The sequence below is a fragment of the Takifugu flavidus genome, chromosome 11 (genome assembly GCF_003711565.1).
Source record: "Takifugu flavidus isolate HTHZ2018 chromosome 11, ASM371156v2, whole genome shotgun sequence".
Classification (NCBI taxonomy): domain Eukaryota; kingdom Metazoa; phylum Chordata; class Actinopteri; order Tetraodontiformes; family Tetraodontidae; genus Takifugu; species Takifugu flavidus.
This window is the reverse complement of record NC_079530.1, coordinates 12,115,510-12,143,370: the sequence shown is the minus strand read 5'-3', so window position 1 is coordinate 12,143,370 and position 27,861 is coordinate 12,115,510. Positions and strand designations below refer to the sequence as shown.

General features: G+C 47.2%; 3 protein-coding genes across 4 annotated transcripts in view; 1 reads left to right on the top strand and 2 right to left on the bottom strand.

Annotated features, from left to right (window-relative positions):
* The first annotated feature begins 2,191 nt into the window (after positions 1-2,191).
* pla2g12b (phospholipase A2, group XIIB) lies at positions 2,192-5,209 on the top strand. Its single transcript, XM_057047144.1, has 4 exons — positions 2,192-2,852; positions 3,146-3,222; positions 3,305-3,470; positions 4,244-5,209. The coding sequence occupies exons 1-4, from the start codon at positions 2,324-2,326 to the stop codon at positions 4,360-4,362; spliced, it is 891 nt and encodes a 296-aa protein (XP_056903124.1). The 5' UTR covers positions 2,192-2,323; the 3' UTR covers positions 4,363-5,209.
* Positions 5,210-5,259: 50 nt separating this feature from the next.
* oit3 (oncoprotein induced transcript 3) lies at positions 5,260-13,831 on the bottom strand. Its single transcript, XM_057048317.1, is given in 13 exon segments — positions 5,260-5,335; positions 5,337-5,410; positions 5,504-5,575; positions 5,934-6,121; positions 6,124-6,210; positions 6,213-6,337; positions 8,260-8,341; positions 8,344-8,379; positions 8,724-8,736; positions 9,042-9,122; positions 9,179-9,424; positions 9,426-9,563; positions 13,634-13,831. Coding segments are annotated over 13 exon segments (1,404 nt in total). The 3' UTR covers positions 5,260-5,271.
* mcu (mitochondrial calcium uniporter) overlaps positions 11,071-27,861 on the bottom strand; it is a 37,818-nt gene continuing 21,027 nt past the window's right edge. For both annotated transcript variants that reach the window (XM_057047141.1, XM_057047142.1), the window contains exons 3-9: positions 16,870-16,933; positions 15,847-16,017; positions 15,402-15,506; positions 15,087-15,247; positions 14,735-14,938; positions 14,329-14,445; positions 11,071-14,156 (exon numbers count right to left, since the gene is read on the bottom strand). In XM_057047141.1, coding sequence (XP_056903121.1) covers positions 14,076-14,156; positions 14,329-14,445; positions 14,735-14,938; positions 15,087-15,247; positions 15,402-15,506; positions 15,847-16,017; positions 16,870-16,933 — 903 coding nt within the window. In that variant the 3' untranslated portion in view covers positions 11,071-14,075. The remainder of the gene's footprint in view (positions 14,157-14,328; positions 14,446-14,734; positions 14,939-15,086; positions 15,248-15,401; positions 15,507-15,846; positions 16,018-16,869; positions 16,934-27,861) is intronic.

The following is a 27,861-nucleotide window of genomic DNA, read 5'->3' as shown; positions in this document are numbered from 1 at the left end:
TTCCCAGGGGCACAAAAGTTGACACACATTTTCCTTTTTCAGACTCACTAAATCTTCTATTTGACATACATGCACAGATCCTTGTGTATGTCTTATTTCTTTACTGTGTTTGAGCGTGTGTGTGTGCGTGTGTGTGCGTGTGTGTGCGTGTGTGTGCGTGTTATTCTCATGAGAAGGCAGAAGCTGTCAGCACGAAGCTGGCCGAGCAGAGACCACCTTGTGGTGTTCAGTGACGTCTTTGATGATGTATGTGAAGGCTCTCCAGTATTTGGACGCATCCTGAGGGAAATTAAGGTTTTTTTTTCCATTTCCTCTGTACCAACTAGCACATTTTTAGCATGTGCCGTCAGACGTATTAGAGTCGGGAGAGTGGGTCTCTGGTGTAGGCGGCAGAATTAGAGCACGCACTGCAACCTGGTTATGAGGTGCCATTGAGGAGGTCACCAGAGGGCGTCGGTTGGAGTCGTCTTCATTCATAAAAATGGCATTTTTATTCAACAATAATTTTCACAGCCAATTTAAACCTATGTGGAGCCTGTTTAATTCCACAAACCACTGTCTTGCTGTGCATTCAGACAGATTATGGTTCGTATATCAACCACATGATGTTTTCCCAGTCGTTTCCACCCAGCATGGAAAAACACAGTGTTCATACTGCATTCATAAAAATAAAAGAACGATTTATTTATTCAGTTATTCCATTTAGAAATACTTGAACCTTTCTGAGAATGTCTGTGACTGAACATACCTTTAGGCACACGGAAAGCTTTGTGTTAAAAATGTGTGTTCTAAATCTTTACATGTCTGCCGCTGCCTTCATGTTAGCTGCCCGAGGATTCGCTGCTGCCTGGATGAAGCGAAGGAAATGGAATTAGAAGATGCTGGGAAAGGAGTTTGCAGGCTGGAGCTGGAGGTCAGGGGAGCTCTAGAGGAGAATAGGCGGTACTGCAGGCGCCGTTTCCACACGAAAGCATGGAGAATATATCTGTACACCAGGCTTTCGATGTAGCTAAAGTGGTCCGTGGTTGTTGTTTGTTGGAGGTTTTTTCATCCAAGAGTTCAACATGAGTTGCAGAAAGTTCTAGTTGTCACAAGTCTGGAGGAGGGCTCCATTTAATGTATAGTAAGACCACGTGTAGAAGTACATGCATTCAGGCGCAGTTCCTGCTGCTGGCATCCATCCAGCCCAAGAGGGTTCAGATGATGAGCATGTGGGAAGAAATCCAACAGCTGGAGGAGGATTTTCAGGAGAAGCTGGTGTCCAGAGCTTCACATAAACTGGTGATAATGTTGTGCATTTAGCTTGAATAATCATGAGAATTATTCTCATTCTTTATCCTCATGACCATTGTAATTTTTTTTAAGCATCTATGGCTGCATTAGTGTCTCCCAGAAAGAGATAACGAGCCCGATTGCCACAAATCACCCTGTCCAGAACACCAACAAGGCCGGAGAGTTTGACCCCTTGTCCCTGTAGGAGCAATCCTCATTAGATGACATAAATGTGTGTCCTGTTATGTGAGAGTGAGTATATAAGTGTAGAGCAACACATAATGCAATCAAAACATTTTAGGTATGAATTAAACAAGGGGAATTACACACTGGTCAGACATATGGTACTATTCTGAAATTCTGATTATTTTTTATTTTTTAAAGACAAATATTCACGTACACAGAACGACTAAATTAAGGAAAATGTAAGCTAACGTCGCCATATACTCTAGATGATCCATAACTCGGTGTTTGTTCTTAAAAAGAGACACAAACTAAAAACTAAACACAACACAACACGGTCATGTAAGTGCTCTTTGACACACAAGGGGGCGCCAGAGATACGCGAATTAAAAAACCCGATTCTCTGAACGTATTCCTCTCTGATATATTAGTGTTTGACCTTCGTCAACTCCCAGTGAAAACTATGGTGTCTACATAAAGGTCACAGAGTTGAAATGGCAATTCTGGGTGTGTCAAGTGTCAGACGGAAGCGAGCTTTTCCTGCAGGCTTAGGCACCATGTGATGTTCCATTTATAAAAATTGTAATGATAGTTTTGTGCATAAGAACTGTGAGGAAAGGACCCCTTCCATAGGAGAAGAAATGTCTAAGGTTCCTTTAAATGGCTACACGGGGGTGACCTTTGCCTCCCAGAACAAGAGAGTGCTTTGCTGTCTGCTAGAACGCCGTCACAGGTCAAAGTCTGCTGTGTGGCCGGTACAGAGTGGAAGAGCTTGTTTTTGGCCATCATTGTTAACACCTTTCTCGACCCGTTGAGCCCACCTGGCCTGTGCAGAGCTTCTACCAGGCTTTGTCACCATTTCAACAGGATGTTGCTTCGGACTGTTCTCCTGCTCCTTCTCTGCATGTCTGTGGGGATGTGTGCAACTTTAGTCAGCTACCAAACTGTACAAATGGAACAGGCTGTCCCTGTTGTTGACATCGCAGCTGCCTCCGAAGACGCCTCTGCACCAGAAGCAGCTCTGGACCCAGAACTCGGTAGCGACCCACCCGCTGACACCCACGGTGTGGATAACTCCACAGCAGGGGAAGCTGGAGAGGATCTCCCTGCGGCAGATGGTGCAGGGACAGACGAGGACAGACCTTCTGGAGATGCATCTATGCTGCAGGCTGTGACTGCTGAAGCTGCAGCTTCAAAACAACCATCTCCTGTGACGGAGGGGAACGGCATCGGACCGGGCCAGACAAAGTCTCCCAGCAGACCCCTGGCAGAGGATGAGAGTGGATGGAGCCTCGGTTCAATTAGGAAACGTTTCCAGGCTGTCCATGGATACTTTGACTCGCTGGTGGAGCTGGCAGGGGGGCAGAACGGTGTGTGTCAGTACCGCTGCAGACACGGTAAGAGCCATTCTCTTGAATCAAGTCCAGGGTGGCAGGAAGAGTCAAACTTGCAATGCTTGCAGGGGTCAGTTTGTTGGTTATTGATTAAATGATACTGTGTTGATTGTAACGACTGTTATCAGCCCAGGAATATCTACGGTTATACAATCGGTATGTTTTCAGTCTGACGGCAGCATCTTATCTGTGAACCTGCACTCGAGAACAGAGGTGTACTCTGGATATGTTAATTAATAGCACATGATGTCTAGTTACTGGGCAAAGTTAGCTAAATTTTCATTCCTACCCCCCAGGAGAGCTTCCTCAGCCCCGGCCTGGCTACCAGTCCTCAGAGCCAGATGGCTGCGGCTCCTCCATCATGGGATTCCAGGTAAACTGGTTGTGTACATAGTTCAGAGAGCTAAACGAGCTAAACGAGCTAAACGAGCTAAACCGCTCCCTCAACCCGGCAGCTGGACCTGGGGATCCCTGCCATGACACAGTGCTGCAACGAGCTGGACGTGTGCTACGGAACCTGCGGGACAAACAAGAACGACTGTGACTCAGAGTTCCGCCTGTGCCTCGGCAGCATCTGCAAAGACATCAATAAGAGTTTGGGCTTTGCTTCAGAGGTCAAAGGTGGGTTCTGATATTCTGGCCTTTACCCTTTGGTTGAGAAACCAGCCTGCAAGCAGAAAAAAACAATATTTAAAGTGGGAAACTGTTCAGGAGAACAATGCTAGCATTAGATGGCAGCAACGCGCTCCTAACATGGATCATGTTCACTCTGTTGCTCCCATTTTGACTCCTGTCATTCTAAAAGTGAAACTTTTGTAGTTTGAACTTGCTCAGAGGTTAGTTTAGCACCCAGACTCTCAGCTATGCTGCTGGAATACTCCAGATCGTGTTGTCTTCCCTGAAATACCCTTCAGGTTACCTTTCAGGTAACCGCCACGTGGTGCACCATTGATTAGCATAACCCTAACCCTAACCCTAACCCAAACCCTAACCCTAACCCTAACCCTAACCCTAGTTGCCATCTCAGACATACAGGTTAACTAGAGGCTGTGGTCTTTAAGTCCAGTCTTTAACCTGTTCCCAGTTAAACCCGTAAATCTCACCGAGGTTCTGCACTCAATAAACAAATTCAAGAATTTAAAAACTTTCCAGGATTTGTCCTTGAGGGGTGAGGATGTTAAACCTCCTGAGAATAAGAAGCTTAAAGGAAAATAGCAGGAGCTATTTTCCTTTAAGTCATCCAAATTTTACCCAAAATGTGTTGCTGTCATCAAATACTAAACACCAGCTGAGTGTATAAAGTTGTAATAAAGGTGTAGCTGTAGACACAGTGGTTGAGAAAACATCTGGCCCCCAGAGCCCCCTCACGTGCCCTCTTCTCTTCCTTTTCTCAGCGTGTTCCTCAGCGGCTGATGCGCTCCACAACACAGTGGGGACCCTCGGCTGCAGGTCCTACATGAACAGCCAGAGGGCAGCATGTGTCTGCAGCGAAGAAGAGAGAGAGGAACTGTGACGACTCCCCAAGTCCTTCAGAGACAGCTGGCAACATCCTGGGTTTTCCTGCACATATTTGCAGCCATTTCTGCTCAAATATGAGATCTTTTGCAGGAAAACTGAAGGAAAAAACACACCCGGGAATGCAAATGTGCAGCCTTTATTTATAAACACAGCTATATTATCTACCTGAACATCCTTTGCTCACTCAGTCTCTTTTAAGCCTTCATGACTCTGTTATTATAAATGACTTTAATGACTCCAAGCAGACTGTCTAATGAGAAGGATATCGTAGTCGGATTAGTGGTAGGAACAAGACAAATGTTAATAGCACGCACAGTTTGTTCTGCTTTGCAGCTCATCAAGGCTGCATGTGTAATTAATGTAAATGCTACCACATCTACCACGATGATATCTGCCAATTATTTATTATTTTAGCATGGCTAATTGCACTTGTCGTCATTAATGCTTGACTAATTGTCAGAGCAACAAAGCGTATCTACAGTATTTTTTCCCCACAGAGCACCGGTTTCTCCTCACAAACACACTTGAAAGTGTGATGAGCTGCTTCGTCACTGATTCGTCACCTCCAGCAAATTAAATGTTCTGCGTTTACTCTTCACGTGTGTAAAAACAACCCGAGGCCGGCAAATCTTTAATCTTTGAGCTGTGATGAAGCCTGTGAAATGCATCATTTGTACTTGTTACAAACGGTCTTTGGGCGGTTTTTTTGTGTGTTTTGTATTATTTTGTTTTAGCAGGAATCATCAGTAACCTGCTGTATTTGATAACCACCATTCATGTGATCTACATCACTCAGAAATAAAGAGTGTGTGTGGACCACGTCGGTCTTCGATACAACGTAAGACTGCTGAGTTGGTCTTTGAATTAAATGCATTTTCCTCAAAATGCTGGTGACATGTGCACGTCACAGCTCAGGCAGGATGAAGATGGGGCCTCCACTCAGTGACAGCTGCCGTCCCCCCGGTTCGAGCCTCCCTGTGGACGTGTCCTCGATATGGCAGAGCGCAGCGGCGGTCTGCTGCACACCCAACAAAGACGGAACACTAGCTGCAAACAGTCCTGGTTGTTCTGAGCGTTGCCAGGACGCAGCAACCCACACCTGCGCCAGCTGTTTCCCAGCATGCAACTTTACTCACCCAGGTGTCCTTGCCGATGACCTTGAACACAGCTTCCTGGTGGTGCTTCAAAAGCTGGTCCTTTGATGAATACTGTGTCCGTTTAGTCAGATATGCACCTGAGGAAAGAAGCCGGAAGCATTAATTTCATAATATTTTTAATATTTTTAGGTCAGTTTTTACCAGACCCAACAGTAAAACAGTATCTTTTTAAAAGAGGTCAGTGGGGGGCTCACAAGTTAGGTAACAAGTCCGATCTGTGTTCAGTTCTCTACTTTAAATATTCTGTTAATTACAGCAGAATGTTCATACAATTTTTAAGCTGCCGTTTGTTTTTTTTAATTGAATCCCCTTTTTGTAATGTAATCACTTTTAGGAGCTATAATCCCTATTTTATCTATTAATCTGGGCAGCAGCCATGTGGTGTTGATCATTTGATGCTATAATTTACCCATTTAATGAGGTAATACTTGAGGGCCTGGCCAGCTTTAAGTCCTGGTGTGGTGAAGCAGCTCCTGACCTCCGCAGGGAGGCCGTCCACTCTCTCCTTTGGTTCTACACCGACGCACAGGGGGTCGGGCAGGCGGAGCTGAGACGGCGTGCGGTACCGCTCCGAGGAATCAGCAGTTCTGAAAAGACTCCCTCGCTGTGGACTGGCAGCTCCAGATCCGTGCTCCGCATGCTTGCCTGGCCTTCAGCCGACACTTGGTGTTCTCTGGGGACCTCCAGGTGACCGGGAACACTAAGTTGCTGGTGCGGACTAACAGGTCGCCATTGCTGCCTGGGTTGTTCCCCTGAAGGCCTGTCACCAGGTTGGTGTCCCCGATTTTCTCATCTGTCACCTGAACAAGGTGACTGGTCAGAGACCGCTGGACTCTAGGTTTTATTTATTTAGTAGTGTTTTAAAAGGACACAATAAAAGTCAAATATGTTATTTATACTTTAGCTTAAATGCCATCCTGCGCAATCATCAGACCCCAACACAATGATTAGAAATATAATATCTGCAAAATTGGATCTGACTACCGGTAAATGGTAAAATTCTGTGTTTCAAATGAACTTGTTTAATGAATAATTGCAGGTGGGTTAAAAGGGAAGTTTAAATGACCTAGAAAATGCTGTATTAGACCTCAGCTGTTGTGATTTCCACCGTGAAGAATGTGGAGTTTAGAGACTTGCTGTGGGTGCCTGTGACCTCTATCACTGTACCACTGGACCCCCCTCAACAAAGCTCCGGTCACACTGGACAGGTATGGCAGAGGACAGGGGCAGAGGTCAAGGCCGACGACACCACACAGAGACAGTGAGACATAAAATCCCCTCTCACACCTCACAGCAGGCATCAGCTACACGATGATCTCATCAATTCACCTTCTGAAGCTTCTTAAATCGGACAGAAACGCACGTGGAGCGCTGTAATTTACTGCCTTTCGTTTTTATATTATGGACTGACCGACATGACAAGTCTAAAGACGGAGAGCACTGACCCAAAAGAGACTTGCATGTTCAGATTCCATCAATCATTGTGTTTTTCTGGCTTGTCAGCCTCCTTCACATTTGGCCAACCTCTGACTGTGATCATTCTCTTCCTCAATAGTTTTTAAACTTTCTCCTGATGTCACTTTAAAGTCTAAGCCTCAGAAACGACAGGAGCTGCAGCCAAAGGAGCCTCAAAATATGACAAATCAGTTCTCCACTAAAGCTTTAAACCGCAACTGAATCAATGAGGGAGTGCCAGCTCACAGTATAAATATTAATGATGGAAGTTAATGGTGCATAGATTGAAGGACAATGGGGGCAGTGTCATCATGTGGAACATCCCATTGCTTCTTGGCACACCGAAACCTTAAAATAGAGTTCAAATATCGCAGAGCGAGCCAGCAGGGCTAAAATCTAGAATAATGTGGAAACCATGCAAGTCCTTTCTTTGATTAATGGGAGACTCCAAAGGGGGTTAGGGGACCAACAATGTTTCTTATTGAGTGATCTTGTCGGATCTGACTGTTCTCCAGGTGCACCACCCTCCTTCCCCAGATCCCTTCACTGTCACCAGCTGTACGAAAAGCCACTCCATCAACGTCCAGGTCTTCTCAGACTCTAAATTTACCAAATGCTGCTGCTTGAAGCCCGAGGGAGACGTGTGCGACTCATTTGTGTTGCAAAGCAGCAGTGCAAGGAGACTGCACCGGGTGCACGTGGAGACAGGGAGTGCACGTGGAGACAGGGAGTGCACGAGGAGACAGGGAGCTTGTCATTAAATTGATTTGTCAACTGTCAAAGTTACGCAACACAAACCGGCCACCTCAGTCTCAAAGCTCATAACATGACTTCTCTCTGATATCTGAGGCCACTTCCATTAGGTAATTAAGGGAGCCATTAAAACGTTGGTTATAGCTACATACCTACACATCCTTAGTTAGTGTCCTTTACTAATGAGATCAAATATTTCTTCCTCAACTGACTCATTCCTCAAATTACAAATCTGAAAAAGTGCACTGACCATTCTGTCAAGTGAGGCTAATGCATTTGAGAGTCCTTCTGGGCCACTAAATTATATGGAATTTAATACCTTTTGGTCAAACAGCTTCTACATGTGTGTGTGTGTGTGTGTGTGTGTGTACCTGTTCAGATTAATGCACGCATGTTTCCCTGAGTCAGCTCTCCTCTGCAGGTCAATTGATTACCATCTAAATCTTTTTCCCCCTTTGGACACCATCTCTTTCTCTGTCACACACACACACACACACACACGCACACACACACGCACACACACACACTGCAACACATCCTGGCATGTGTGTTTATCTTCTCCCAGCTCCTGCACTCTGGAACAGTTACACTGATAGGAGTCCGGTCGGCGGAGCGACCTCCATTGTTGACATGACAACCTGCGATCGCTGCATGAGGAGGGACAGAAGAGAGTTGGCGTAGACGCTGCGCCACTGTGGACGTCTCGTGCACCACGAATACCTCTGCAACCACGTCTGTCTGACCACGCTCGCAGAGCCAGGCGCCCTCGGTGGTGGCACACACCTCTGCAACCGTTGCTCGTCTCAGAAGGTTTCACGTGCTGCAATAACAGCTGGGTTCATATTTAATGTCAGATTGCTTTATTTTATGCAATGATTGCAGAACCAGGAGGGCGGAGCTGACCTAAATGCAGATTAACTTGCATAATTTGGAGGAGGATGGACTTTAAAGGGCTGGACTTTAAAGGGCTTTAAAACATTTCTGAAGGGACCTGTGAAGAAATACTGAGTGGTAAAATAAAAAGCGAGGACAGAGTGTGAAAAATTTGGCTGATTTCTCACGCGAACACGGTTCTCACTGTGCTGACCAGTTATATAAGCGTAGTGAACACAGTGGTGAGGCCCAATTATGAGCAATAATATAAAGTAACTTAACCTGATGTTCATTTCTTTTCTTGAACCGTGATTGAACGTAGTTAAACCCATATACACAGTCTGATTTCTCCAATTGTCTTTGCTTTAGATCTTCCATCTCCCATATCATGCAACGCCTCCACAAGTCTCTGGTTTACCCATGCATGTGTGTCTACTGGTCCCAGGACAGTCCCGGGTCCACACTAACAATCAGACTGGGTGCCCCTGAGACCTGTGCAGTCCACCTCATTGCAGATGTCAGAATTCTGACACAGCAGTTAAAAAAACATGCGCATTTGGCCGAGAGTAGAATTTCTCCCTCAGGTCCACAATGAGCATGGAAGCAGACTGGGGGTCTAAGCAAGCGGTGGACAAAGCGTCCTCCAGAGCAGGCCTTCGTGTCCACACTGACAGTCCACTGACAGCAGTTGTCACTGAAGCTGGTGCAGACAGGCAGGGTGACGATGCCTTCATGGGTCCGAGGGTGGCTGCCGCTCAGCCAGATTGGAGCGTGGGCACCACAGTGATTCTCAGAGATGCTGAATGCGGCCATGGCGTCCTCCAGCCATGCTGGTGGAGCGGTACCATCGCTCGGACCAGTGGCTGTCACAGAGAGGCACCCTTGATGACTGGTGGACGTGATGGTTCGTGTTCCTCCAAGGCTTGTTCAGACTGTAGGCACAGCAGGGGTCCAGGGATGGTTAAGAGGGGGTTGAACATTGATTTATAGAGCCCCATTCCCTTCCAATGCACCATTAGGTGGCATCGCCTATAGTCCATGTCAATGGCGAGGCGATGAAGTGAGAACCATTCAGAACAGCAGGGATGAACTCACGCTAGCTGTGTTTGTATTGCTTACACCTGTAACATTAAATTTTCCCTTAGTCTGTCTGATCTGGTTATGGAAGGAAATGTAACTTCTAGTTTGTGTTCTCTGTCAATCTGACCATCTAATGTTCCAGTAAAAAAAGATATATGTTTGCTTTGAAGCCCTAGAAAAAATAGAAGAGAAGCCCGCCTTCTGAAGATGAAGTCCATCCTCTTTTCATAAGGACGGTGGGAATCCAGCCTTATATCTATACTTCACAAAAATGTAAACAGATTACATAATACAACATATTACTCCCCTATAATATTACTCACCTCTCGTGGAGCTGCGTGTAAATGACCAAATAAAACATCCCTTTTCTCTGCAGGTTTAGGAACTGTCCCGGCTCTGAGAGGGACTCTATAGTGACAGACAGGTCTTATCTGCTTTTGCTAAATCTGTCTGCATCACCTTGACCCCATTTATCCCGCCGGTCCCAAAATCTGAAAGGATTGTCCCAGACATCCCTCACACACCAACACCCGCTTCGCTGTGGTGCTTATTTTCAAGGCTTCGTGTAGATGCATGGATTTAATCAGCTGGATGGAACCATTTTGCACTCTCATCCGGATGATGACGTGCTACAAGCATCGCTACAATGTTTCCTGTGTCTGGCTAAAACGTTGATTCATCGCATAATGGGGCCATTTTGAGGAACAGCACGGCCCACGTATGTAAAGCTTGGGTCACTCCATTAAACATCGTTACATTTCATAAAATAAAATCCACCATTTCAGCCTGTAATTGTGTTTAGATTTAGTGGTCACTTTTAGCCTAATGCAGTTTTCTGTCTGTCAGCCTGAAAAATAGATTTTGAAATTCATACAGACATTCATTCATCATCATTTCATTGACCACTTGAACCAGCCAAGTGTGTGTGTGTGTGTGGTGTGTGTAAGGTAATTCATTCAGTAACTCATCAATCAATATTTCCACCATAGGACCATCATCAAGATAAAATAACATGCCAGACAACCAACGAAGGGTTTGCTGAAGTCAAGAGATGCTGGATTTGAGGGAAACCTGAAGAAGAATCAGCAGCTGAGTTGGAAGATTCACACAGGATCCGATCGAGCTGACATTACATTTTTAGTTTTTTACAATACACATTATTGACCATATTTTATTTTGCTTGTTTAGCACTTCATTTCTGTCCTAATCTATCATTTATTTTTTGTTAATGTATATTAGTGAAACAAGGAGGCATATCCAGGATATATCTGGAGGTCAAGCTCAACTGGAGAAGATGTTCAAGACCTTGAGCATCTATTTGTTACTATCTGGTTTTTGTCCATTAATCACCTCAAGACTGAACAAATCTCAGGTAGACAGCTGGCTCCAAAAACTGGATAAGGATTTTATTGGTAATTGAATAACATATCTCTTTTATACATATTTCATAAATGATACAAGATTTTACATTTTTTGCCAACATTACAGCATCATATGTCAACAGAAAAGGGCAGAAAAAAACAAATCAATCCAAAACAAAACCAAACCAGAGGTCAGAATGGAGGACGAGATCATTCTATATTGTGTTTCACCCTTTAGGCGTCTTAAACATCATCCTAATGCAAACAAGCAAACTTTGGATTCAAAACAGAAACACACAAACGGGAGTAAATGTGAATCAGGAGGGAAAGGAAAGAGGCTGAGAACCGATAAAAATGGCAGGAGAAGGAGACGCGTCCTCCGTGGACTTCGACTCGTCCTTCACACTCAAACTCAGAACGTGAGAAGGTCGAGGTCGGGAGGTCTCCTCAGTTGTGGGTGCACCGGAGTTGGAAGGTGCTCAGCTCAATGTGGATGAAGAGGAGGTAAATTAGGTGAAAATGGGCAGTTCAGCAGCCTCTGCTGAGACTGAAGTCAGGTTTTGGTAGCTTTGACGCGAGCGACCCCTTCCATCGCTCCTTTAGAACTAAGAATCTCTACAAACGACATCCTTGAATTATCTTTTTTTTCTTTATCGGCTTGATAAATCATCTTTTATTATTTTCACGTAATTTCTCATGTAAACATACATTCATGCAACACCCTCTTTATTATAAAGGTTCCCTATACTTGATATATTTTTGCTTGAAAAATAAGAAATAAAGAAAAAAAGGCAACAAATGGTGGATGGTATGATTAAAAAAAGGAGGTGGCGATAATGGCGAGAAGTGTAGAAAACAGTGGAGAGCTGGACTGCAGACAGAGACCCGTCACCCTCCCACCTCTTACAGTACATCTCCAAGGAAACGCCATGGTCACTTGGTGTGCGTGTGCGCGCGCATGTGTGTCTGGAAAATGCCGAGCTCAAGCCTGCCATGAAATGTGATGTAGGTGGAATTGATTTGGTTTTTTTATGCCAGCATCGACAGGGCAAAATATTCATGAATATGGTGATCTGACATTTGCCCTCTTCTCGCCCCTCTCGTCAACACCCCACGCAGACGCGAGCCGCACTGACGCTGCACAACCCCGGATGATCTGATATGGTCGCGGCTCAGGAAATTGCTACTTCCATCCAAAAGGCACCGTTTCCTTAGGAGATCAAACACACAAATGCACAGTGACGGTGTAGAGCAAAATCCCGCGTTTGGAGGGTTTTTTTTTTCTTCTATCTGCGCCAGACACTCCAACATGATCCTAAAAAGGCGCACTGAAGTTGTGCCTTTGTGTTTGCCCTCTGGGGAGGCGACGTACAGCAGCTTAGACGGGAAACAAAAAGGGCGTTGGCGCGTAAACGAGTCTGGAGATCAAACCCTGAACAGAAAACCCCACAAACGCAACTGAAAATATGGCTTCTAACCTTCGTAAGAGGGACAGAGATGAGACGTCAGCCAGACGTGGCAAAGAAAAAGTGTCCATTTAAATACAAAATTGCAATAATGCTCCTACACATTCACAAATTTCTACTAAGGGCATACCACAGCATGCAGTCTACCCTGCCTTACCGTCACGGGAGCAGGGGGGGCATTACAGCAACAGTGGGAGGAGGCAACTCTCACGCCAGTTCAGGATGGAAAAGGCTTCACTGGGTCAGTGCAACTTGCCTATAAAATGCATGGAAGCTTTCACAGAGCCAATTATATTAAAATAAAATGTTTTAAAAACCTTACAAGTCGGGGCCAGGTTGCAGAGAACGGTAACTTCACATTTGGTTTAGTTTCATTAGACTTTAAATTGACAGTTCATTATTACATCTGAAGACGTAAATTAGGGAACTACCTGTGCATTTATGCGGAGATTATAAAGGTCAATCACGCCATTACCCATGCCGATACCACAGGAAGGGTCCTAATCGGAAGCCATTGTCACCACGGCTTCGCGTTACTTCCCTCTTCCAACGGCACCTTAAATCCAAGGTCCTAAATATAAACGGCGCAATGCTCTGTGTCTGCAGATGTGATGAATTGTGCGTTGGGCCGTCGCCGTGGGCTCCGGACTCCCTTTCAGGGCTTGTCAAGAGAAGCGAATGCGTTTCTGCTGAACCGATATTTGGAAGAGAGTTCCTCCTCCCACCGCATGGGAACTAGCCTCTGGTCGTCGGTTTATTTGATTGTATACATATATATTTATATTCTTCTCATAACAAATATACTATGGCTTTCAAAATAAAAAGTGCCAAAATATTTTTTTTTTTTGGAATAAAAGAACACACAGTGATGTTGTTGGTAGTTCTTCCATGTTTGAGCACACGCCAGGCTGCTACAGGACGTCAACAGGAAGAGGAAACGAGGCTCTGCCACACCCAGAACCTGCAGGTCGACACAGGCTGTGGACAAAGGTCACGCCAGGAGGGATGGCTGTCAGTCACTCAGTCGAGTTGTAAACTTGGACAGGTGTAATGGAGAATCTCCAAGGGCCAATAAAGAGCAGCCACGGTGACTGCAGACAGAGTTAGAGAGCATCATTCACCCTGCTCTCCTCCTCTCTATAGGTGTCTATAGGTGTGAGAGTTCCTGTTGGCTCCCTCTGGAGTTCCTTGCAGACTTGAGGCATATCCATAAAGTCCACTTCATCGTCATTGTCCTTTTTGTCATCCTCACCATCCGTCGGTTCCGAGTATTTCAATCTCCTGGTATTCTCCTCATTCTTCTCGGCCTCGGCAGCCATTTTCACTCGCAATTCTGACAAGTGTTTTAGGTCAGGAAAGTAAAAAAAACAGGAAGGAAAAAAAAGGGGGGGGGGACTCCCACTGTCGAGACAGGGTGTTTGATTCTGAGGAGGAATGGAAGTGGAAGGGAGGAGGGCTGAGTGAAGAACTAGAGGTAAGAGGGCAGGAAGTAGGGTGATGGATAGCAGGAGGGGAGAGAGGTGGAAGGGGCTGAGAGAGGAGGAGAGGGAGTCACCCCTTCCATCAATCTTTGCTGGCAGTGAGCTGCTGAACGGGGAGCTGGAGCTGGAGCGGGTCCCGGAGACGCTTCAGATCCAACTCCACCTGGGGAGAAAGAATGAGGAGACAGGGAGAGAAATTACAGGAAACAAAAGGATAGAAGCAGGTCGGCTCACAGCTGTTGCAAACCCAAGTGCCGAAGCCTAAAATATGCAAATCCTGCGCGTTTGCGCGGCACTCGTTTTACATCCCAAAAACTCTCGCCAAGCGACTGTACCTCGGCGATGTCGTCCTTCAGCTTGTTGTACTTTTCAACGTCGAAGCGTGTCCGTTTCACCCCCTTGTGAAAGAACAGCAGATACTGTCTGTCCCTGGCATCGGGGTAAACGTACTCCTGCAGGTCAGACAGACACAGAAGGACAGACCAGTCCGTTCATCAAATATCATCTGATCACGCCGCTGGCAAACATCAGATGGAGCCAGTGTCCTCAAAACCCCCAGATGTGCCTTTTAGGCAACTAAAATATAAATGAGTGCAGATGCTGCGAGCACATATTCACATATCAACTCAAGTTATTATCGAATGCTTCTAATGAATTGTCTTGACAGAACTGCCATCTGGTATTTTTTCCACCCACATTTTAAATCCCAATCCCAACGACATCTGTGCTTTTATGTCTTACCTGGCGTGTTAGTACAAAGTAGGCGTACATGGCCATCGCCGTGCCATAAGTGATGAAGTAGGTGACGGGCTCCATGATGTCCCAGGAGTACTCCCACCAGGTAAGCCTGGCCAAGATGCCAAACTGGGTGGCCATGTACGCCATGCCGCCCCACAGCACCCAGGTAGTACGCCTCTCCGCCTTCCTACTCAACTCTTCCCTCACCTGCACACAGACGGGACGAGGATAACGCTGATTAAGCCCTCGAGACCATTCATGAAGAGCAGATTAATATGAGAAGAAATACCACTTTTCACGACTTCTCGTATCTAATGTACAAAGTACAGTAAACGGCAGAATCAAAAATCCGGACCTTCTCCAGAGGACGGAGTTGAGAGTTGAGGTCCTCCAGTCGTCCGATCAGCTCCCGCTCTTTGCTGAGCTGGTGCTCTTCGATGCGCAGAGTGGTGTAAAGCTGTTGCACCAGAAACTTGACATCGTTCAGCCTCTCTGCCTCCTCGTGAGGGAGCACCTCTGCAGAGTGGGGGCGAAAAAGAAAAAGATTTACTGATTGTAATGATATTCGGTTTGGCAGGGGGAGAAATCACTTTGCTCATCCTATTTGAGTCCAACTGCGAGGAAACGAGCCCGATTGAGTGGCCTCGCCGGTGACTCAGCTTGTTCTCACCTCTCCTCGGAGGTCGTACTAGGTGCGTGGTGTCGTTAATGACGAGCTGGAAATTATCAAGCAGCAGGACGTCTATGCCCGTGGAGGAGGCGATCCTCGCACCATCTGGAGGCGTGACAAACAGCAGATGAGACGGGGAGAGACAGAGGACTGACCCCTGCCCACTCCAAACATGACTGGCATCTCTTCCGCGTGATTAACTGGAGAGGTAAATGCAGATGCACTTATCTACTCAGCGGGACTTCAAGCACTGGTTGTTTCTGCATAATGAAGCCTTTGAACACAGAGAGGCCTAAAAATCTTTTCATGTGGAGGTATTTGAGCCTGATGCAAGCCCCCGATATGGCCTCAATTGGCAGCACAAGGACACTCGAACATTACAGTGGAACATGTACGTATAAGCGACTCAGGCATTAGCGTGCGTACGGCCCTCTTCTGGACGTACCTGTGGAGTAGATGGCTACCCTGTCAATGCCTCTGTCCTCTGCTTGGAGCTGTTGCAGGAAAACGCCCACGCAGTCGCTGAGAGGCTTGAGTGTGAACTGACAGCGTTCTCGCCTCGATGGCAAACTGACTGAGATCACCGGCAGCCCGTTCTGGTAAACCACCGTCACCTCTGCGAGAGGGTTTGCAGCCAGTAATTAGACAAATGTTACACAATCAGGAAAATATCACACATGTACCACAGGAAATGAAGATTTGTCCGCACAGTTGTCCTTCAGTGAAACAATGAAATAAGAACCAATAATGGAGATAGAACATTCATTTAAATTAGCAAAGGGAGGAGTGTTCGACAACCAGCAGGGGGCAGCACAGCAACAGTTCTACCTATTGAAAGCGTTCAGTAAAGAAAGTCATCTTTTTAGCAGAGGAACTTTTTTCCAAGAATACTAAAAAAGGTCTGTAAAAAAAACTCTGCTGGTCCACAACCACACCGCAATAATGATAAATCCACATGGCTGATAGTGCTGTCATGGAGAGGAGCCTTGAATTACAGAGTGTTGACTCAGAGCTGAGGAGGGCGCGAGCCCACCGCTGAGCTGATCCACGCTGTTGTGTTTTTGCCACTGCAGCACCATCTTCCTCAGGACCTCTGCAGTGAATCAGCACATCTTGTTTGGGCTCACACCAAGAAACCAAGCCAGCGCAGCCGGCGCGACCTCTATTTTGAGATCTGACCGTCATCACAACACACGATAAGCTGGCCTGCTCTTGTGGATTTTCTTCGTCGTGAAAGTCATTTGTCTGTCATCTCCTGCATTTCTCCTCCCCTGGCGCTATTACTCTTCACCGCTCATAACTATCATGCAGGCGAGTAGATGCTGCCCGGATTCATATTTCTCATTATCAATTCCTGACTGAAACCTCCAAATTCATCTGTACCGAGGACAGACTGGATGTGTTGGAAAGGAAATCCCCATAGCAGGCCGTAGGGCCACAGAAGACTGGAAACGATTGAAAGACTCACCCTCCGGAGGAGCAGAGGAACACAACAGTCTCTGGCCATGCCATGAGGGGGCACACCTCCAAACCTGCAGAGAAGAAGAGAAATGGCAACAAATCAGTTATTCCACTTGTGCAAAGCTAATGTTTCTTTGAAGTTACAACACAGTTGAGTGGCTCTACCTGTGTCTATAACAGGTATTTTAATTGCCTTTGTGTATGCGATTACATAAAGGACTCTTCTCCCGGCTTTCTACATCCGTTTCCCTGGAGCCCCACCCCATAGTAAAACCAACTGGAGTCTTGCAGCCATGGAAACATTGCTACGATGTATGACACATAAAACCATATTTAGCCTCATACCAGCAGTCAAGAACATCAACTGCAGCCCAGTGGAAAACAACAAGAGATAGAAACACAGGAAAAAAAGACTTATTAAAAACTCATGTGGTTTAGTGTGAATTCTCCAGTGGTGTGTCACGGAGCAGAGAAGGGAGGTGGGGAGACGGCGGAGATGCAGAGAGCAGCAGAGCTTGGGGAAGCCCTTTCCCCCCTGCTGCAACTGCATAGTGTCAGCTCAGCAAAGGGGGAGCATCCATACTGCATGTGCTGTATTAGCTTCAAATCAGCGCTGAGGCTTTGACTGCATGAGAAGAACCGTTCACAAATGAATAAAGGTGTCTTTGAAAGACCTTGGGGCTCAACAAACAGATGATTCAAGTTTCAGATATGTGCACTTGCAGGGAGAAAGCATCTGCAGCACACACCAGGCACTGCTTCTGTGCAGATGTGCTCTACATAGTTAAGAGCCGGTGCCTGGAGTCGTGCGATTCTTACCTCCACTGTGCTGTAACATGGTTATTCATACACACAAAATTCTCCTGGAAATGTTCCTAATTTGTGGGGAAGAGCCGCATTGCTCAGACTGTCAAGGATTCCAAAACAGATGGCACCAAACATCTGGAAGATGACATTTTTTTCATGCCGATGGTCTCTGCATGAATCTGAGTCTTTAAGGTTTTAAACACATATTTTTGTGTCCCTACTATCTAAATATTTCTAAACTCTAGAGGCTTTTTATAGTTAGCGAAGGCTTGAGAATGTAATCCAATAGTAATTTACTTGCATCCCTCTTGATTGATTAAAGCTACGACAGATACTGTAACATCCCAACCAGTCATCCGAATCCTCCGGAAGCACAATGACACAAACATCCACAGCTAATCACAAGTTGCCTGAGCAGCATGACTGACATTAATTAGCGACAGGGTGCTAATCTGTCTCTTGTCAGCTCAGTCCAGATCTCCGCTGCTCTCCGCAGGTGAGCGATGCAACTATGAACATATACACCACACATGGTCTCAGCGGGGTTGAAGAGGACGGTGCCTCCGCTAGTGAATCTAACTCATTGCTCCTGTAAAATTCATCATATAAAGAAATAAGTAAAAGAAGACGTAGCTGTAATGGAAGCGCTGTGACAGAATGAAACAATTTGAAGTGAATGAATAATGGATTTTTCAAGGTATCATACCAAAATTTAAATAAGACAGAGAATCCGAACTGATGCTGTTGTTGCTGGGATGACATGCTGAGGAAGGTGTTTTGACTGGTCTGGAATTACTGCACAGTCTGCAAATAGCAGCTCCTGCTCCAAACCAGGCGGCAAGCTTTCCCAGAGACACCAGCCCACACTCACGCCACTCAGATTTGCATATGTTTGCGTGCGTGGAGCCATCTGCGGAGCGGTCTGTACGTGTGAATATACCTCTGTGCCTCTGTAGGTGGAATGGGTGCATGTGTGTGCGCGTCCGTCTGTTTGTCAGTGGTAGTTGTAGAGCCCCGCCACCATCGCTCAGCCTGCTCCTCTCCCCCCTCGCAGCCACTGAAACGCTACCTGAAATATTTAACAGTGTAGCAGCAGTCAATAGAGCGGCAACCTTGGAATCAATGTCACACGGCTGAGGCGGCGAGAGGAGCGCGCGGTGGAAACGGGCATCGCGGGCTGAGCTGGGACAACGGACGGACGGTCCAGGCGAGAGGAGGGAATGGCAGGATGGACGGAGGGAGAGCAGCAGAGGAGGAGTCCAGACTAGCTGAGCTGGAGTAAAACGGCGGGACTCACGACTCTGCCCGCGTTCCTGCCCATGTGCTGCATAGCTTGGATCCTGCAGCAGCCGATCCCTCCACGCAGAAACGTGACTGGTGTGCGCGTGCGTGTGAGAGGGAGCTCGGGGAGGATGGCTCGAAAGAGAAAGAGGGGGGATGAAGAGTGAGCTCAGCATGTGAGGCGGAGCAGATGGAGGAGGAGGAGGAGGAGGAGAGGTTGCTGATGACTGCAGTAAAGGAATCCCTCGTCTAGAAAAGGGGTTTGCCCCTCAACTTCACCCCCCCCACCCTCGGTCTATTACTCACGCCAAATCCTGATGTGCTGGGTTTCATCTCAGTTCAACCTCACTGAGATTTGTTGGCGTGCGATTCCCCATCGATTAAAGGCGAAACCGTGACGACTCCATTTTAAAAGAAGAAGGAGGGCTTTCAGCGTGATACACACAGGAAGCACGAGACCTATGAATAGATCATTCCAAAGGAGATGAAAATAAACACGATGATGAGGAGATGAGTGAGGCTTCTGAGCAGCAGCTCAGGCCGCCTGCTGCGTAGAAACGCAGTCATTCGTTAAAAACATGAAAGGAATCTCTCATTTATCTCACCCAAACCCCGTCAGGCTGAACATTTACAGCCTTCCCACCTAGGCTGCTGGTCAAGAGTCTAAAGAGTTTCCCCACTTTAAGTCAAATTCATTGTTCTCTGTGGAAGGAGGAGCAAACCCATAGTTTTCTCGTGCACGTTCCAGTGGAAACGAGACAAGCGCTTCCCAGAAAATCGGGACACACGTCACGCCGCACTGCTAAAATAAACGCTGTAAATATCAGCGCGCTCCCCTTCCTGCTGGTAGTTGAGGCCAGATTATGCTGCATGCGGAGAAATTCTCTGTTCATCTTCTGGTGCTTCCAGACGTCGATGCGAAGTGTTCGCAGAGCTGCTCTGAGAGGTGGACTGCTCAAAACTCCCGGGAACAAGCCAAACGGTTATTTTTGGCTTTCTCAGCGAATGACAAATATTTGACAACCGCTGTGCACGAAACTGCTGCGGACTTTGTTGTCAGACATCTCGCTGGCAGGTGAACTGAAGTTCCCCCGTTTGCATCTCCCATACTCTCTAAATGGTCTCGTTGGGCTTTCAGCTTCACACGCGTGAACTGTCAAGGCCATTTGGCTCATTTCAGAGGTGCCCATTGGGGAGAGGATGAAACAGAATTTTTAGTGTTTTTAAATCACAGATAACCTGATAACCGGGAAAACGCACAAATCAAAGCAATTCCACCAAATCCAACACAGTGACCTCCATGCCCATCAATAATATTAAACCTAACTTGGACTGTAGCAATCCCAGCCTGTACGGATCTGCATTCTTCTATTATTGGGATTAAAATCTTTCTGGTTTTAAACGACTGGTAAATGTGATGGGATAGATTTTCCAATCAAAGGAGCTGCGATCAATCGCTCAGTAGCCCAGTCTTTTGTTAAGGGCTAGAAAAAAGCAGCTCCATCATGCTAATGTGACAGTGGGAGTGCACGTTCAAGGTGGGTCAGAAGAATATTTCAATAGAACAATGGCGCACGCCGTGGCGGGAAAGATCAATAGGAATTCAGAGGTTAGTGACAGAAGGAATCGGAAAAGACCTCGAAATTAAAAGACGCGTCAAGAGGATAGCTGAACGTGGACGAACAATAAATTACCTCTAATGAACTTTGGCGCACTGCTGACTCAGCTTTAAATGCAATTTCGAGTTGAATGGTTGGGAATGGAGTTTATGAGCTGTTAAATTGAAAATATGCTGTGTGCTGGTGTATAAGATGCGTGAACAAAAGTTATCGTTTATCATTCTGGTCAGATAGTTTTGTGTCCCCTGTTTTTCCAGCTGTCGAATCAATACAATACAGGATCAATACATTTTTTAATGTCTATGCCACATGTTCTTTTTTCATGTCCAGACTCTGAGCAGATCTGATGAAGTTGAACGAATGTAATTTGCTGTTTAAATGACTATATCCATCTCATCCCGGTGTTTTCATGGCCGTGCCTACCCAGAATCGACCATGCTAACCCTGGCCAGGATGCTACCGATGCTAATAAACAAGGCTAATTCAAAATCTGTTTCTAAAATGTAAAACAAAGGCAGGAATTCTGCAAATTCAGATTTAACAAAACCATTGTCTGATTCAGATTTGTGTAAAACTATGTAAAGGCCATATGATGCAGCTTTATTGTCCTGTTTTGTGCCGGCTGTGCTGAATGTCACCTCCTCTCTTGACTTCTCTCTGCAGGCTGTTCGGCTCCTCGCAACCGACGCCTCCTCACCGCAGCGTTAAAGAGCGCGGCTCAGCCAGCCCAGAATCCTGCTGCACGCAGCGAGCCACACGCTCCGCCCTGGCTGCAGAAGACGAAAGAGGAACGGCCGTGGGGAAAATCCGTGTCATGGTTTCCCCCTTCTCTGTAATGACACCGCCTTTTTCCAGAGCCGTGGGTCTACCTAATAAAATGCCATTAGCAGATTTGAAATCTGCAGATGAATCTTCGGTGCCGCTGTGTTCAGTAATCCCCACTCGCTCAGTGGGAGGAAAACCGCGACAAAGCACTGAGACCGGCGCCAGTTTGACCTTTCCACTGCAATGCAGAGATGATGATTAAAATCGCATTCTCCTCCAGGGCCATTTTAAACATAACAAACCCCGCAAGTCAGGAAAAATATTAATAATTCCAGCCTAATCGTTCATTCCATCTCAAGAAATTGCCTTTCAAATCCTGTCCAGGCTTTGATTATTAAATGCCGGCTCACGATTTGCCACATCCAAAAGGATAAGAAGAGAGACCCCTGCTTACATTAGAAGGGCCATTTGAACCCTCAAACCCTCGCCAAACTCCGCACCAGGCGCCCCCCCCACCCTCCACCACTCTTCTCCGGGACCAAAAACACTGAAAGCGATGCATTATTCAACAGCAGTGCAGCTTCTGATGCCTGAGCGCAGAAGACAGCCGGCTCGCTGTCATTGTGCTTCACGGCTTTGCTCCTCAAAAGATTCCACTCGAGCTGAAGAGGCGTGTTTCGTAAGCGGGGGTCACTTCTGAGACTGGAGCAGCGGTGCAGAAGCGGCACTTGCATGCGTGCATGTGTCCAGGACCTCTTAGAACGCTGGTACAATAGATGCTGGCACTAGCTGCACTGCCAATTTTAGCACAGATCACGCAACATTCAGCCCCTCCCAGACTGGTGAAATGGCCTTCACCTGCCTGTTTGAGCTCTTGAACACACCACAAGTATCTACATCCACCTCCTCCCCCTCCTTCCTGGCTTGGTGATTTCACAGCCCCTCTTTCAAACCACACGTATCACACACACAAATCAATGCCGCTGCATAAACACTGCTCAATGGTTAACGCCCCCCCTCTCTCTTTCTCTCCAGTGTGCACGAGCCCCCCTGTACAACAGTGGTTCCTCCTCATCTTCCAGTTGGACCATTTCTTAAAATTCATCAATTACAGTGGAAGATAAACAGCTCAATTAAAGACTAACGCCCCCCCGCAGTGCTGCTCTATGAGAGAGTTTTGCTGGAAACAGTGCGGCCACGCCGTGTTTGGCCTCGGGACAGCCTCATAAATCTGCCACGGTTCCGAGCGCGGGGTGGAACAGGCCGGTTTTAAACGGCCACCCCTCCCCCATAAAAACCCAACAGGATTCCTGTGGCAATAACACTCCCCACAGTTCCGAGTCCACGGCCACGTTTAATAAAAACCACGCTGAATATGTGGAGTGCGCATGTTAGTACTGGGTCATCACCGATATCTGTCATCTATGATGCTGAGGGGTGCGAGATGCTCCACTTTCCCTCAGTGCTCCATCATCGCTACACTTGCGTTGATAATCTGACCCTCCAGTTATTTTCCAGTGAGCAGCCACAAATGTTGCATCTTGTTAAATATTTAGATGCTGCAAATTAGCATATGTGATTAATCTGAGGGAAAAAAAACCCAAAAAAGTCCCACCGAGGTCACGTTAGGGGTCACCTTACGAAGCGCCCTGGGAGTCGAAGTTCTGAGTTGACTCATTAATGACTTTATATAGAGAAAGAATAATTAACAGATCCATAATTTGGGGGTTAGAACCCTGGAAGGCCACCCAAAAAGGTGACTCTCGGAGTCGTTTTGCCCTCCGCCGCGGTGCCGAACGCTTGAGTCATTACTCTCCGAGCAGGTGAGGTGACACTTAGGGCAGCGGGTGTTATTTATAGAGACGCTGGCTCACAAACGATTTCAGTGAGCTTTTCCCGTGTCCTTCTCTGCCTTTAAGACAACCTGGCTTCATCAGAGGAGAAATCCCAGAGTTGTCACTGGCTGCGTCGGGAAGCCCGTCTGAGTTTGATTCAGCTCCGATCATCAAGGGCATATGGCCCACAGACGTGCCAGTGCTGAAACTGGGCTAATGATCACAGCTAAGGCAGCGATCTGGACCGGGCTGCTGGAGAGAGCTGCCAGGAGATTCAGGGGAGCGTGGAACACGCAGCTTTGATGACAGCTTTCCCAGGGTAGACCTACAAGACCGAGTTGGCATGTCCAGGAAAAATGATTCTGCCATTTTAAACAGGTGTGTACACGTGGCTGCATCTGGTTTAACCAAGAACCAAGATGCTTTTCACGATGGAAAGCTTCTCCAGGCGTTCGGAGGTTTCATTACAATGAGTTACCACATGAGGAGGCTGAACAAAGTGCATCTATTACTCTATATGCACCAAAGAGCAGGAAGCCGTTTCCTCTCACTGAGAATATATTTCCCCCTAAAACGTTCACTGGAAATGTTCCTCCAGCAAAAGCTTTAACAAATTACAGATGGGATTCACACAGTATATCAAATTATATAATATATTGCATATTTACAAAATTACTCCATAAGAAGACTCTTATTATGCTGTGATTAATAATATTAGTGTCAATTGTGTGATTAATGTTAATACATTTAACAATAAGTTAATAATTCAGTGCAATAAAAAGTCTCTGTTAGCAGCAACATTAATTGGGGGGTTGATTTAATCCCAGCAATGTAAAAAGAAATGAATCATTTTCAAAAGGTTAAAGGGTACAAAGTAATGGAAGCTAATCTAACAATTACTTGTGATTAGAAACAACTGCCATTTTAGATGTTTGGGTGAAGAACCTGAATCCTTGTGTCGGGCTTCTGTTGTCGGACATTTTTACGACACAACTAGAGAAACCCCGAGCTAAACCATCCCACCAGGCTCGAGCACTGACCCAGTTTAGCTGCTTGTTGAGTTCTTGGTCATTTAACGAGCTGGAACAGGATCACAGGCAGAATAATGGACAGTACAGACTGCAGCATCTTTGTTAACGGGGCTTTTCTGTCAGAGCAACTTTATTCCACAGATCATCCAGCAGCTGCTGGAGTGGAACCGAACCGTCTCGCGGAGACCGAGATCAGACGTTCCAGCAGGGAAAGAGACAGAACAGAAGGACTCAAAGTCATCTGATAATAACCGAGTCAGATGGCCGTTAAGGTCCGTCTTCGCCCCTCATCTTGGCAGCTCTTCCTCCCATCGCACCTCTTTCTACTCCCCTGAATGACATCATGACCCAGAATTAAACTGAGCTTCTAATCCGCCCCGCTGCTCTGAGAAAAGGAGCCTCCTCGCTCCCATCCGCCGCGTCTTAACCGTCAGAACGCGGCTCATTATGCCGCCCGTCCTTCAGAATGTGATTCAACCCGCCATCGCCCGGACACCCGCTGCTCTTGTCCCCGCTCCTCTTCCTCGTCGCAGGTGTTGGCGGGTGGCTCCGGGCTACGGCGCCCCAGCGCTCCCATCGTCCTGCTTTTGGAAGACCCCATCCAAAAACCTACCTGCTAGCAGAACATCTCCGTTTTTTATTGAATTAATCTCAGACTGTGGAGATTTGCACAGATGAGAGATTGTGGAGCTGCATTCTAGCAAGAGCGCCCGGGAGCATCACCGCTGGTGAAGAGCCACGACCAGCACCATGACTGGCGCTGGGGGCTGTCACGCTACACGAGTGCAGCTTGTTCTTTGCTTCGGATACAGATTTCATAATACGATCAGCACTTTTCTGTGGCTCTGACGCATCAAATCAAGGATACTTACACTATATTTGGATTCCTGGAAATGCCGAGAGCTCTTCTTCGTCTGTGTAAGACTTTTAGATTACGACAGGAATTATGTTGTAGATCACACCGCTCATGTTGGGATTTGTGGGGATCATCCTTTTACCTGATCCCTCTACAATATACCTACACCTCAACCTACAGGCAGTAGCAGCAGGCAGCAAAACGAGTTCATACACAGGATCTACACACTTCTAAAAGTGAATTTTAATCCCAGGGTTTAAAAGCACATTTAAAGGGTTGTAGAACCACATTTGGACTGAATAAATCAAGATGGGTTAACATAAGAACATAAAAACTGGTGTTAGTATTGTTATTACGCAGGATATTTGAATGAACAGTGCTGGTTCAACTGCAAAGATGTGGATTATTTATTTGTTATTACCCCCACCAATGAGGTTATGTGACAGCTGCCGTCTGTGATCAAAATGTTAAGGAAATTTTTAGGAAACCTTGATAATAGGTGACTAAATTTTGGTGATTATCTGAATCCCGGAGGGACCCGTAACCTTGTATTACTACTGCGTATATTACACTATGCGGGTGTTAGTCACAGTATATGGGGGAATGAGCTGCTTGGCAGATGAACATAAATGTTCAGACTGTAATGAAGACTCTCGTAACGGCAGATATAAGATATCAGCCAGCTTCTTGATCACAACGCAGACACGCAGACAGATCAATAATGTCATTAAACGCAGTGATGACATCTCAGCCGCACTGCAGCTATTTTAAATAATTCCTAAGCCACTAAAAATCTCTGTTTTAAGGCCCCAAGATAATAATAAAAAAAATAAATGAATCAAGAACAAGGAACGGTTGCACCTCTTGCACTCGGCATCACTACAAACACGGAGCAGGGTGGAACTATTACGCTGATTACGTGCAAATAAGAGCTGGAATCTGTGAACCACAGCTGCTCCAGATGACTGAATGGACTTTAAAAGATGGTAATTAACTCCCGAGATAATGAAGGTCGGGGGGCACTTTGTTTTTATCTGAAAATCTGCATGTTGGCAGCAGGAATAACCAAGCGCACCGCTAGTAGATTTAAACAATGGCTCTTCCTGGAATATGGAACATGAGATAATATTAGTGGAGGAGGGAGGAGGAGGGCAGGAGCGCAGGAGGGAGGAGGGAGGAGGGCAGGAGGCAGGAGGGCAGGAGGGCAGGAGGGCAGGAGGGCAGGAGGAGGAGGGAGGAGGGAAGGAGGGAGGAGGGAGGAGGGCAGGAGGGCAGGAGGGAGGAGGGCAGGAGGGAGGAGGGCAGGAGGGGAGGAGGGCAGGAAGGCAGGAGGGAGGAGGGAGGAGGGAGGAGGGAGGAGGGCAGGAGGGCAGGAGGGCAGGAGGGAGGAGGGGAGGAGGGCAGGAGGGGGAGGGCAGGAGGGCAGGAGGGAGGAGGGCAGGAGGAGGAGGGCAGGAAGGCAGGAGGGAGGAGGTAGGAGGGAGGAGGGAGGAGGGAGGAGGGCAGGAGTGCAGGAGGGCAGGAGGGAGGAGGCAGGAGGGCGGAGGGCAGGAGGGCAGGAGGGAGGAGGGAGGAGGGAGGAGGGAGGAGGGGAGGAGGAGGAGGGCAGGAGGGCAGAGGGCAGGAGGGCAGGAGCGCAGGAGGGAGGAGGCAGGAGGGCAGGAGGGCAGGAGGGCAGGAGGCAGGAGGGCAGGAGGGAGGAGGAGGAGGGAGGAGGGCAGGAGGGCAGGAGGGCAGGAGGGAGGAGGGAGGAAGGCAGGGCACCTAGTTTTACTGTCTCCTTTGAAGATGATGCAAAAACTGGACGCTGTCTCTTTGACCCTTTAGTCCCAATAAACACGGGGCTGGTGTGCTGCTCTACAAGAGAACTCTGGTTGTTGGGTAAAACCTTTGCTGATAATATATTCATCTTTCATCTTTTAAACTCTGAGTGGATGATAAACAAGCCTGGCTGGGCCGACGCTCAGAATATATAGCCAATCACAGCAAATGGCCCAATCTCCTGCAGCCTTGATGCCATAAAAGTAGAGGGAAGAGGGATGGATGCACACACACACACACACACACACACACACATATATATATATGCATATACACACACTTTGAAGAGTGTTGGACTACCTACAAAAACAGTTTGAGGGGAAAGGGCGGTGAGCACGGGCAGGTCAATGCGCCATTTAAATACAACAACAAAACAAGTGTTTTTGAGGCTCTCCGAACTACAGACGGGGCCCCTGGAGACAACAGCGCTCGATGCTTTCACTAATTGGGCAAATGCCAACTCCTAACTACACTGATGGAAGTCAGCACACAAAGATCTCTGCATAAAACATCCTGCACCTGAACTACACCCACCTGCCGGTCGGACACGAGCCACCCACGGAGTGCAGGAGAGGGCACCGAACACTTAAACTGACTGAGGAACGCGTTCCCAGCTGATGAGCACCTGCACCAGGAGTCCTACCCGGGGGGTCGACGCTTTCATGGAGATGAGAGACACACTCCTGCGCCGTCTGCCTTGTCTCCAGTCCATCACCCAATCGGCCGCGCACTATAATTTATGGCAACAGTAACACACCGAGTGACACAGTAAGACCCGAGGGTTTCGGTGAGCGAACGACCCCCTCCCCTCCTCATTTAAATTCCTCACTTCGTGTGACAGCGTGACATTTGACAACTCCTCCAAATTTGCTCCAGCTCCTGTCTGCAGGAGGCTGAGTCACAGATGGGCTGCGAGATCCACGCTCGAATTGTGTCACGGTGTGTACGTAGCTGTGTGTGCGGAGCCGCGACCCATCGGGACTC